The sequence below is a fragment of the Halyomorpha halys genome, unplaced genomic scaffold (assembly GCF_000696795.3).
Source record: "Halyomorpha halys isolate HHAL.00 unplaced genomic scaffold, Hhal_1.1 Scaffold1362.1, whole genome shotgun sequence".
In the NCBI taxonomy this organism is placed as follows: Eukaryota; Metazoa; Arthropoda; class Insecta; order Hemiptera; family Pentatomidae; genus Halyomorpha; species Halyomorpha halys.
Genome location: NW_027116648.1, coordinates 75,182 through 89,230, shown reverse-complemented (window position 1 = coordinate 89,230; position 14,049 = coordinate 75,182). Strand labels below are relative to the sequence as shown.

The window sequence follows — 14,049 nt, the reverse complement described above, 5'->3', positions numbered from 1 at the left end:
TATATATATATATATCTTCATAATACATTTATTTTTGGTAATAATAGGAAGGTTTAATTTATTTTATTTGTTTATGTTTAATATTATTAAATTTGTGTATCAATTGGAAAGCTTATTTTCTTTTATTATTTTCTTTTTTGTATTATTTGGGTTCTTTGGGGGGTTTCCATTTTCAGGTCCTCTGTCTATTATTGAAATTGAACCGGCCATTGGTTTTTATTATCATTTACAAAAAGGCCCTAGTCACGAAAATCATGCTCCAACTCTATTTAAGATCAATCACTTTATCCATAAAAAGGGGCAACTTATGCAAAATGTCCAGTTGTACTGAAATTTGTTGTATTCCAATCTCTTAAAGTTAAAAAAAAATTAATGGCTCCTCTGACGACATTAGCAGCAAAGCAACTGATCTTTTAATATAGAAGCAATAAGCACCAACAACTAAAATACATTACAAAATTTCCAACAGTTTAGATTTTTTATATTTTTGTAGTGAAGTCGCCAACTGGTGAGGTGACAAACCTGAAATTTGATTCAGCACCCAACAAAATCGATGAGAAAAATACTTCTGTAATTTTTTATTGAAAACACCTTTTTTTAACATTCATGAATTTGACAATTTTACAACACACTTTAGCAGGACTGTATTTTAAAAGACTACATAAAAAGTATACCTTTGATCAGGTCTGAATCTTGTATCAGTGATGGGAAGATAGTTGACCATATCTGGCTGTAGCTCGTTAAGTTCCATAGCAAACCTGGTGAAGCCATAATATAACTCATAATCTGGGGGCATTGTACCTGAAATTATAGAGCTTTCTAGAAATAAAGAGCTATAATCCTGTTATAAAAAAATTGAGAAAGAAAACTTGTAGGAAGCACCGCTGTTCTATAGGATTTCCGAAACAATTGAAAATTTTTCCAAGACAAATATAACCTTTTCCATATCAATTGTATTTTTTTCCAATTCAATTAAAACGTTTTCCATTTCAATTGAAGCATTTTTCCATTTCAAATATAACCTTTTCCTTTTCAAATATAACCTTTTCCAATTCAGTTGTAACTTTTTTCATTTCACTGAAAGCTAACTCTTTTTCTTTTGAAGTTAACTATTTCTATTTCAATTATGTTTATTTCCATAATTAAACTTTAAATTATTTCAGTGTATTCATCCGCCATTTGCAGTGTTTATTTGATATTCTCTATTACATGCTAATTAAACTAGATATATAATGACAAAATTTTTATTTTTTTTATGGGGAAGTAGTTGAATTTAATTATGGTTCATTGGGTTTTCAAAGTTGCCAATATCGACATTTTCTTTCAAGATCCAGCATTAAAAATAAATTATTATTTTGGTAAAATTATTCAATAAAGGTATTGTCTATTAGGTTTTTGAGGATGCTACTTCGGAATTCATTACACTATTGACACGCATGCCCATTTCGATTTATAGTTACTTTTAGAGTTTCCTGCGATATGGGAAATGTTTTTTAGGTTTTAGGATGTCCTGATTTTATTTTTTGAATTTGATTTACAAATGTAGAGTTCGCGCATGTAGAGTTTGATTTATTATTACTTTTGGAATTATCTTTAATGGGAATAGTTTTTTGAATTTTCAAGGATCCTTATTCCATTTGCTTAATCAGATTTGAGATCACACATGCCTGTTTCAGTTTATTATTACTTTTGGAGTTATCTTTAATGGGAATAGTTTTTTGAATTTTCAAGGATCCTTATTCCATTTGCTTAATCAGATTTGAGATCACACATGCCTGTTTCAGTTTATTATTACTTTTGGAGTTTTCTTGGATACCAGTTCATTCATTGGGTTTTCAAGTGTCAGGTGAATCATTTTTTTTTTCATTAAATTATCGATTGAGTATGCACATTTTGATTAACTATCAATTTTAGATTATTCTTTGATATTAGAATTATTAGGTTTTATAAGTGTTCTTATTCATTTTTTTATTATTTATAATACTATCGATGGAACTTGCACTTTCCGAATTACTATTGTAGGGGAAATTATTTTCTGTAAGAACATTAATAAGATATCCCTAACAAACTATATAACAATCAGTTTCAAAATAGTGTTTTTGAATCCTTATAAACGAATTCCTATATAGGACAAAAATTTGAATAAGGGCCCTTGAAAACCTAATATTGGATCCTTATGTCAATGTGTGATTGACAAATCAATTAAAAAAATAATTCAAGACACCTGAAAACTTAATAAACATTCCCTATAATGCATAAAACTCCAAAAGTAACAATAAATTGAAATTTGCATGCACGTAAAAACAATCAGAAACCCTGAAAACATAATAAACTATCCCCATATCAAAGAAAGCTCCAAAAGTAACAATAAACCGAAACACACTCGCGCAATCATAAATCTGATTAAAGAAATTGAATCAGGACCCTTGAAAATCTATAAAACGATCAACATGAAGATAACTCCAAAAGTAACAGTAAATCGAAATCCGTAAAGTAACTATAATTCAAAAATAGTAACGCGTTCCTAAATAGTATAGTATAAAACGAAGCTATATATCAGGGGTGGCCAACTTTTCAATATATAAGATCTACTTTTTATCTTAAAAGTGTGTCACGATCGACTTACATAGCTGTAGTCCAAGGAGTGAGAAGGGTTGTGAAATGCATACTATGTTTGTACACTGTGTTTCAGTATCAGGTGCATTCCAGCGAGGTATGGGTAGATAAGAAAAATATATGTTCAAAACTATTTTTTATTGTTTAAATCACTAATTAAATTTTCAAGATATAGGCTCATGAAGAAAATAAATTTCCAGACCCCACTTTTGATAGTAGCATTCCGTACATGCGGTACCTAAAAACTTAGATTTTCCGACACTTGTTCAAGATAGACTTTTACTAATTTAAAGTACAATTTAATTTTTTTATTAACTTCGGCGTATAAGCTGTACTATTTGTTCGTAAATATGAAAAATTTGTTATAAAAATGCACAGTAAGGTTGATAATTTGATTTCAATATTTCATTTTCTCCTTTTTTTTTTTTTAATCCAGGAAAATTTATTATGAAAGAATAATATGACTTACTTTTTGCTAATCTATCTATAGCTCGCTGAGCACACGTACTGAAATATAGATGTAAGGCTTATCTACATACTTACGTACCTACGTAAAAACAACAACAATAATTCTTTAAAGGACCAAAAACTCCTCACGTCCAGGAGAATTAAAAGAGCATGGATAATTATTAACAATACTTTATAATTCAAAGTAGGAACAGATAAAGACAGATTTAGAATTTACTTACTAGTCTTAACATTAATGGTAAGACTGACTTTGTATGTCTCAAACCAAGGAATCATAGTTAGGTTTGTATCCTAACAAAGATAATAATGATGAGTTCACGTGTTGCGTCTGGTGATAAGTGTAACACGTTAGTCAAAATACATTGAGCTGTGTGGAGAGTGTCAGGCTGTCAGAATGCTAGGAATTTATGACTTTTGCAAATTCCCAGAATGCATTAAACTATTGCTAAAACGTTTTGTCTTCTAAAATCGCTTCGAAGTTCGTGGTACATGGAATTTCACCCCTGATATTTCAAGCAATCGACAATCAACCAAAATTGGCCTCGCGATTGACTTGTTGGCCATCCCTGCTATATATCAGAAATAGCATCCTTAAAAACTAATTAACGATTCCTACCCCGAAGAATTCAGTTAAAATAATAATTTATTAGTAATGCCGAATCTTGAATAAAATTTCGAAATTGGAAACTTCGAAAACCCAATGAATGATTAAATTCACCTCTCTCACCTATAAAAAAATACAATCAATACAATACAATTTTATTGATAAGCATTTGAAAATAAATAACCAACTTGTTTTTTTGTTTTTTTTATCATTATTGTATATCTAGTTGAAAATAACACTTAATATAGATGAATACAACGAAATAATTTGAAAAAAGTCATTGTTAAATTAAATTTAATTATTATTGAATAATAAAAGTTCATTTTTATGAAATAATTCAAGTCCAGTTGGGGTTATAATAGAAATAGAAAAAGTTATATTTTGTTAAATTAGGGTCCAATAAATATAAAGAGGTCGAAATATTAATTGTTTATTGATAAATTTAATAAGTACAAAGAAAATGTAGAGTAACAACCACATAATAAAAACAAATATGGATCCTGTCCCTAACCTCTCAGTTCACAAGACAGAGTTGCCATCAATAAACTATTGTAGAATTGAACATAGTTATAATCTAATCAGAAAAGGTAAAATTTGAAATGGAAAAAGTTATAATTGATATGGGAAAGGACACATTTGACTAGGAAAAGGTTTCAATTGACTTGGAAACGCTATAATATCAGTAGAACAATAAAAAATTCATAAGATCAAAACTTTTTGGCCAATATTTTACAGAAAAGGCCAATTTTTTTATTAAAAGTGAGAAGGTATTTAAATCTCAAAAAGCAAATGAATAACAGACTTCTACAAGGCTTGTTTTTGCAGCAGCATTGACATAACCTTAACTTTAAGTATATATAATATAATTGGTATACATGTACTGATATTTCAAGAATATACATGGAAATTTGAGTTCTTTATTTATTCAAATTGATCCATCCAATCCAAAACCAAATTGATCATGTAATGTTTTGCTGTAGACAGCACAACGAAATTGAAGCTGTGCAAAGTTGAACTATATTTAAGGGTGAAATATATACAGATTAAGCAGCAAGGGCAAGAGTTTTGAAAATAACATTACAATTGAGTATACTAGGAAAATCTGAAAGACCTTAACTGAAAAAAAGGTTCACCAAAGTGAACATTAAATAAATAATTAGTGGAAAAAAGATCATAACAGTGATAATCAAAGCTAAAGAAAAGTTGATTTGGTTTTGTTCTTAATTAAAAAAACAGTTACAACATCTAGAGCAGTGTTACCTTTTAAAGGAAGATTTTTTTTAATTGTCTTAATCTCATTGAACTGTAATTAAAACAACAGACAACTTTTGGATATTCTGAAATCGAAAACTACTTTTGATGTAATTATGATTATACTGGAGTAAAATCACTGAATATTACTGTTCAAAATTTTTCTGAAAACACATAGCTAATAATAAGAGATCAAAATACTGCCGACAAAATGAAGGGCACTGTGAAAATAAGTATTCTATAAGCAATATTGGTGTATAAGTAGGACTATAACAACTGATATTTTCTGGTGAATCAAGTTAACTTTCTTTTTTTATCTAATTTGAAGTACTCAGTTAGCCTCTTAGACTAATGATATTTTATTTCATGAGGATTCAGATTCATTAAATTTTAACTTTGATATGAAATTAATTAATTAAATTAAAACTCGATAAAGTCCAATGGCACCATCATAGAAAATGTAAATGAGTATATACATTCTGGTATTAAAAATAATTTTTTATAAGTTAAAATTAAAAACAAAAACAGATAATAATTAACAATAATATTTTAGATATGGGGAGAAAGGCCATTTGGAAATCATATCGACCTTATATTAAAAACAATAATAGTAATTCGGGATTATCTAATATGACTGGTAAATTAAAATATTTCACTGATGTCAGCTTATGCAAATAATAACATGATGTCAATAACATTTGTAGCTGATTCTGGTTCTATTCACCATCTTGTTACAAAGGGAACTGTTAAATATTTAGAGGATACTGAATATATGAATTGTTAAAAAAGTTCAACCAGTTTTAGCCAAAAAGTGTAGCAATTTAAGGCTATATCCTCCTGATAAACAGGCATGAACTTCAAGTAATGTTGTTGAGTAAGGTGGCCAGAAGTAGAAATCTTCTTCCTGTTTGGCAGATTGAGTGTAAGGTGATAAAGATACATTATGTCATTTATTTTCCAAGTCAATTGATAACAGCAGATAGATCAGACATAGAAATTCAGAAGAAATCTCTACTTAGAGTATATTAGCCTGGTACGTAAACTGCTTGTTGTTTTTATTACAAATAAAGAAAAAACTTTATAACTTGCTAGTATTGTGATTTTGTGCACCTACATACCTAGTTGAGCTGCACCTGGACCCAGTGATTCTACTAAGTTCACTATTTCTATTTGTTGAATGCTACTTAGAATAAGCAGAAAATAAAGAAATTTACAGAACAACTTCTTTGTATATTTTACAAAAATATACTAAAAAAAGGAAAACAAATATGTTTTGATTTTGATTAAAATATATATGTCTTTTGACGAGAAGTACTCAGTATTACGAAGGGTTATATAAATGTCAAAAGTTTCGGAAACACTGACATACGAGGCAAAATTTGAGGTCCTTTAGTCAAGGAATAAACAAAGCCATTTAGGATACAAAGAAGAAGATAAGAAATATGGCTTAGTTAAATTTATTAATTTATGTAGTGGATTTGGTTAAAGTAAATTATTGGAAAGTGGTACTAGAGTGTAAGGAAGAAATACCAGTTGTCCCTTTCACTTTTTATTCTGTTTCCTTAATTTCCTGATAGAAGCATGGAACAAACTTTACCCAACCAAAAATATTAGGTAACATATTATTGAATAGAGTAAGCAAATCAAAACTTCAAATTTTATCTTTTTATAGTTTGGATTGAAAATCTAGAAATTGAAAGAGTCCGTTTAGAAATAATAAACAAATATGAAAGATGTAAAATGATGTGTTATGGAACCAAGTCAGAAAACAAGACAATAGAAAATCAATAAACAAATATATTCTGATATAAATATTTCTAGTTATGAATGGCCAGATGTAATAAAGTAATAGCTTTGAAGAAAGCACTCACACTATCAATAAAATTTGTTATAAGTAAAAAATCAGAGAGGCTTTATTTAATTTTTTACTATTAATGTGTCATGTGTTGACACATTGTTTTCTTACACATAAGTGATATTGTTTCTCTTGTCCTGATGATACTTAAATAGATGAAAACTTGACTGGTGAGTGTTTGCCAGGATTTTAAAGACTCAAAACTTTGTTTAAAACATTTCCAATTGTCTCCCAACAAGAAAAAATACATAAATTTTTATTTAAAAACATACAAAGTTTTTTCTAAATACAAAAACATTCAGATTAATCTATTTTAAGCTTTAATGGGCTTACCTTGCCTCCAAATACATTTAGCAGAAGGTGCAACACCACAATACAATGCTTCACTCCATTTTCCAAATAGCCGATGGACAACTCTGTTTTCTTTTTCATCCAGGACAGTTCCAAGGACTTCATGTTTTTTTGATGACCAATAAGACACACACACAAAAAAAAAAAAAAAAAAAAAGGCTAAAAAAAAAAAAAAAAAAAAAAAAAACATTAAAAAGTTTTCTGAAACATAATCATATTTTATGGTAAAAGTTCTAAAGGCACTATAAGCATTCTATGCAACAAAGTTATTATATATATTAAAAAATAATAAAACCTTCAGATAGATTGAAAACAATGAATAATACTTCTAGGACACACAAATTGTGACAAGGTAAAGTTATTAAAAAAAAAAAAAAGCTTTCTCTTAATTTATTACAGAGAAGGCATCAGGAAAATTTATTTATTTATAAAAAAAGAAGTAAAAAACATAACAATAATAATATATAGTGAACATAACTAATAACGTGAGTAAGGAAAATTAAGAAAAGGAGGGGAGAAAAATAAAGATAGGAAAAAAAAGAGAATAAAACATAAAATGAACCTGTTAGCTTAAAATCTTACCGCCAAGTGAGTTCTGCACCGCGAATGGCTAGACTGAGAATTAAAAAAAAGATTGCTGAGATGATGTTTTTTTAAGAGAAAACGTTACAAGTGCGTAAAAAATAAAAAATTAAAAGTAGAAAATATTTAGAAGAGGAAAGAAGCGTGTGAGAGGGTGATGACAAATGATTTTAGAAAATGTTTAAAAACAAAAATTTATGTTACAAGGATAATGAAGTACCGGAACATGACAAAGTGCCATAAGTATTTAAAAACAGTTAAAAAGAGGAAACATATAAGAGGGTGATGACAAATGTGTTAGAAAAAGTGAAATAATATGTTACAAAGTGGGTAAAAAAAAAAAAATAATAATAAATGATTTAAGTCCTGATAAAATCCCTGATATCTTATCCATCTTTAATTCTTACCATCCACACCTTAATTTTACTGTAGAAATTAAAAACAATAACTCCCTTCCTTTCCTTGACCCCCTCATCATAAGAAACCCAGACGACACCAAACCAACCTACTCAGGTAGACTTGTAAATTACCACTCCCAGCATCCTTAAGATGAAAGAATTAAGGTAGCCAAAAACCTTATTATATATCTAATTCCCATTTCCATGAAAAAAAAAACACACTTTTTTTTTTAATATTTATTTTTCCGCCCACTTTGTAACGTATTACTTCACTTTTTCTAACACATTGATGTCACCCTCTAATACATTTCCTCTTTTTAATTGTTTTTAAATACTTATGACACTTTGTCATCTTCTGGTACTTCGTCATTCTTGTAACATAATTTTTTTTTTTTAAATATTTTCTAAAACCATATGTCGTCATCCTCTCACAAGCTTTCCTCTTCTAAATATTTTTTACGCTCTTGTAACGTTTCCTTTAAAAAAACACTTCATTTCCGTAACATATTTTTTAATTCTGAGTCTGGCCGTTCGTAGCGCAGAACTCACTTAGCGGTAAGATTTCAAGCTAACAGGTTCATTTTATGTTTTATTCTCTTTTTTTCCTCTCTTCATTCCCTCCCCCTCCTTTTCTCTTCTTTTCTTAATTTTCCTTACTACACGTTATTAGTTATGTTCAGCATATATTATTATTGTTATGTTTTATACTTTTTTTTTTCTATTCATTTCTTTTGTTAAACTTGACTTCATATTTTGCTTCGTTATCTAACATTATGGTTACATATTTCATTAGTTACATATATTTCCTTTCTCTTAATTTTTTTCCATAATTTTAATTTTTAAATTGTTAATAAACTAAAATATTAATGTTTCTTTGCATTATATAACTTCAAATTTTTATTTTATTTCCTTAATTATGTTATTTTTACTAATTCAATCACCTGTATATACATTTTATTTTCCACTTCTTTCATCACTTTAATTTTATTAATTTAATTCTGTACGATTATTTACTTTATGTCATTCTGTTTATATTTTCTCTTTTATTTTTTGTATTCATTGGTTGCTATCTTGTTCTTCGTTTTTAGCCCTGATGAAGGTTAGAAATTCTGGCCGAAACGTTGGCACGATTAAATAAGTTATGTCAACTTATTTGGGTTATATTTTCACCACATCCCCCAACAATCTTCTCCTCGTATGAAAACATATTTTTGAACCAAATTTAACCCCTGGCAGGGTTAGTATGTTAGCCAGTAATACAAAAAGAAGAGTAGTTTTCTCTCTTCATACAAGTTTTTTTTTTTTGTTTTGTTTTTTAGAGGGTCATTTAGAAATAAAAATAGTTATATTCAAATCATTTATTTTAACTTTCACTTACCAATGTATGAAATACATCATTAAAAGAAGTATTGTGATCGTGAAAAAGTTTGAATCGGAATTTGTTTATAATTCCATTCATCATGACTTTTGAAAAAAAAAAAGTTATACCTTGAAAATTCTTGATTGTTTTTTTTTTTTTTATAAACTTTCTATAGGAGAATGTAGGGGCTGGCCCATTTGTTTCAAACAAGATATCTCTCAATACCTTTTGCACTCATTATCCACTTCTAACCTAATAAATCTAATCTACTCTATTTATGAAATTGTTGAAGAGTTAATAAATACTTTTAGGTGGCACCTCATCTTGATGTTGACAAACTGCTTCAGGCATAGTTTTATTTCATTCAATAGTTATACATTATTTTTTGGAAAATGATGCTTTAACAGTCAGGAAAGGCATTTTAATATAAAACTAAAAATCAACAATAATACCAATAAGTTTCATAGTACAGAAAATTTGACTCAAAGAACTGACTTATTATCTTATGACTATGATTTAGATCTTCTAAAAATAACTTAATTTAAAATAAATATCAATTACCTTGACAAAAGTTAACTTGCATGTAATGCCAGAAGTAGTTATGACCAGCTCCCCATATTGATCAACCCATCGTTGACCACCAAAAAGGTTGTGAACACAAGTCGTAACTTTATTCCATTTATACACATCTTGGCCTGAGCCATTTGGTCTTTCCAGGTTAACAGTTATTACTCCTGAAATATAACAAATTATGAAATAGCTTTACCTCAATTATAATGAGTGCAAGACCAAGTAGATTTAACAATATCAAATGCCCATTTAAATATATATGGTCAGTACTGAGGATGTTTCTTAATAAAATAAATATTTTGACAGAAAATGTCATAGTAGGGCATAGGAAAGTATTGACCTCATCACCCAGTCGTCGACGATTTTAAAAAATTTAAATTTGAAAATAATAAAAATTTACAATTAGGAATAAAAGAAAATTAGTCATGATTGTATTTAAAAACTAATTGACAACAAGAACAAAATCATAATAATAATAATTAATAATCATTAATCATTATAATGATTCACTATGAATCATGAATCATAATTTTACAGAATAAACATTCCGAATTTTTCATTAAAACCTTATCCATTACTTTTTTTTTTTAAGTTTCTCTTACTTGGCCTAGTATACGAGTTGAAGTGTCTTTAAATTGATTGAATAATTTGGAATTTTTGTTAAACAACATACTTTTTAACTGAAATTGTTTCAGTTTAGTCGACAAAAAACTAAGATGGGAGTTAATGAAAGTGAAAATTTTGCTTAAAATTGTACTATTAATTATTTCATACACCTTTTCTACATTTCAGGTCTTATCTTCACCTATTTTGAATTTCAAATGAAAAATTTGAAAAGAACAATACACTTATTATATAAAATAAGAATAGAACAAATGAAATAAAACCATATGTCATATCATAAAATATAAGATGACTAACACTTCTGATAATAAATAAAAAGAAAAAAAAATGATAAAAAATCAAGTACAATTAAACTAAAAATGATAAATAAAGATACAATTTCTGCTAATATATATATTTACAAGTATAAATGAAAACATTAAATACAGAAAATATATAAATCTTATTTGAAACTTTCAATTGTTATTCTTCCGGAATTTGAAACTTTCAATTGTTATTCTTCCGGAATTGGGTGGACAGATGGTAGTCAAAGATATAGGATTTGAAGATTGGAAGGGTATTAGAACTACGAATAAAGGAGGGAGGGAGTAGAATTCCATAGGGAAGAGGAACGGATGAGGAATGATCGATCAAAGGCTGCGGTTCAATGGGCAGTTACATATAAGTCTGAAGGCTGTGAGTGAGTATTGCGGGAATGCACTAAGAATTCAAATTGAAGGATATCAGAGATGTACGATGGATGGCGGGATTGGATAACTTGGTAGAGGAAGGAAGCAAGAAAATATTTATAACAGAAGGAGGGGTAAAGCCATTTCAACTCTTCATAAAATCGGATGACAGAGGCGCCCCTGGGGACCCCAAAGATGAATCGTGCAAAGCAATTATTTAACCGTTTTAATTTTAACTATTTTAACTACACAGCAATAATCAAAGTGGGGATATATTAAGGAAGTAATCAGGAGGCTACGGGTTCCAAAAGGAAATAGGTGATGAAGGTAATTTAAACACTTTAGGGTGGAGAAGGTACGACGGAAAATATCGGAGACGTGGTTTTTTCAGAAGAGAGTTTGGTCTATAGTGACACCAAGGTTTTTAACATATGGATGGATTTGTATTGGATTGTTATTTAGGAATAAGGTTGGAAAATGAGGAATAGTTTTCAGGAGGTGACTGGATTCTATTATGATTGCTTTAGTTCTCTCTACATTCAACTCAAGCTCGTTTTCTTGTGCCCAGTGACTAATTCGATTCAAGTCTTCTTGAAGCTTCTCCGTGACAACTAATAGGTCAGAAGGTGAGAAGGAAACTTAAATTTGGAAATCATCAGCGTACAAATGGTATTGAGAATGTTGGATAAGGATGGGAAGGTCATTGATGTAGATAGCGAAAAGGGTGGGGAATAGCAATGAACCCTGAGAGATACCACATGTGAGGGGTTGAGTCATTGATGGAGTAATACATACTGGGAATGATCGGAATGGAAGGATTGAAACCAGCACAAAGCATTGTTGGATAGGGGAAGATTTCGTAGTTTGCTAAAGCATTTGACAATGCTTTGGAGAAATCTAGGAGGATGAGGATAGTTAGGTTTTGGTGTTCCATGGCAGTCTGGAGGTCGTGGGTTATTTTAAGGAGAGCGGATTGTATTGAATAGCCAGGTCGAAAGCCGGATTGGAGGGGATTGATGAGGGAATGTTCTTCTAGGAAGTTTGAGAGTTCATCTTGAGCAAGGAATTCTAACGGTTTTGAAAGGTTAGAGAGGAGAGAAATAGGGCAGAAGTCATTAGGTGAAGAAGGATGTGGGATTTTATTTAATGGTCAAACTAAAGCGGTTTTCCAATGAGAAGGAAATGTGGAATTTTACAAGGAAAATTTTACATATGATAAAGTACGGGAATAAGGGCTTGGAGACAGGATTTAATCAACTTAACAGGAACGTTGTCGGGTCCAAGATCCTTCTTATGGGATCTTAGAATGGTGGCTAGTAGTTCTTTGTAAGATATATGGGAAAAAAAGAAGTTTTCTGGATTGAAAGTGTTAATTAGACTATCAGGAAAGATGGATCGGTCAGTAGCATGGCATGTGAAATGGTTGTTGAGATCGTCAGGTGTTATCGGAAGATAGCTGAGGTTATTGGATTCTAGTAGGGATAAATTTTGGAGTATTTTCCACTTGGATTTGGGATCAGGAGCATTGGAGAGGGCGTGATGAATGTGAAGGGATTTAGCTCTTCGAACTGCTAAATGGATTACAGAGTAGTTTAAACTGTATAATCTGCAGACAGGCGGGTCCGACAAAATTTGCACCTAGCTAATTCTCTTTGTTTTATCATTGCCTTTGTTTCCAGAGTAAGCCAAGGTGCAATTGGGCGGTGTAAGGTTCGGGTTGTGAGAGGAGCATGGATGTCTAATATAAATTGCTGATGTGAATACCATGGGTGGATACCATAAGGTTGATGGAGTTATGGGAGTATATAATGTCTCACTGGATGGAATCAAGATCAGGTTGAAGTGATTCATAGGAAAGGAGTCTAGATTACGGTATAATATAATTTTAGGAGTAAAGCATTTGACTGGTAGGTCATACAATATTTGGATCAGATTGTGAGATGAGAGAAAGGGAACGGGGTGCTGGGAAGAAGAAAGGATGTGTGATGTGTAGGAGAATAAGAAACGAGGTGATTGATTGTGCATTAATGTGACAGGAACTGAGGACATTAGTCATAACTGTGGGGTGGTAAATGGAAAACTAAGAAAAAGGATAAAGGTTGAGGGATAGAGGATAACAATATTTTATGAACTGCTACAATTATATAGAATGTAACAAAAATAGGAAATTGAAAGGAATTTGTTGCTTGAAATTTGAAAAAAATAGTCAATAAAGATTGAGTAATAAAAAATTAAAAAAAGAAGAAATGTAAATAGAGAAAATTCAATAAGTGCTATTATTAAAGTGTTGAAAATAAATATAAATAAAATATTTTCTATACAAAAAAAAGAGAATGAAAACAATATTATGGTGACTTGAATACTGAATTCAACTGAAAATGTTCAAGTCGCTGGTCTTACCTGTGGTGACCGCTGGGTAGCCATCGGACTGCCTGCACCTGACCCTACCTCCACTGAACCAGACGTACTTGATTTTCACAACTTTTTGCTTCTGCCTGGATAACCAGTAGAGGTGCTTGTAGGCAGGCATCATTGGTTCGCTCAGATATACGTAGTACACATTGTTTTCATCCCAACCTAAGTGACAAGTAGAAAAATCCCTTTTGACTCTTCTTTGCTGCACCAGCTCATCTCTAAGAGTTTGACAGACGAATCTTACTATGATAGGGCCAGGCACTCCTTCCTGTTTAGCCTGAGCCGTA

The 14,049-nt window shown here is 30.2% G+C and overlaps 1 protein-coding gene across 1 annotated transcript in view; it reads right to left on the bottom strand.

Annotated features, from left to right (window-relative positions):
- The window catches only part of LOC106689434 (oxysterol-binding protein-related protein 6), a 95,446-nt gene that overhangs the window by 10,305 nt on the left and 71,092 nt on the right, over positions 1-14,049 (bottom strand). The window contains exons 15-17 of the mRNA XM_067053381.1: positions 10,047-10,219; positions 7,128-7,275; positions 675-801 (exon numbers count right to left, since the gene is read on the bottom strand). Of these exons, the coding sequence (XP_066909482.1) occupies positions 675-801; positions 7,128-7,275; positions 10,047-10,219 (448 nt within the window). The remainder of the gene's footprint in view (positions 1-674; positions 802-7,127; positions 7,276-10,046; positions 10,220-14,049) is intronic.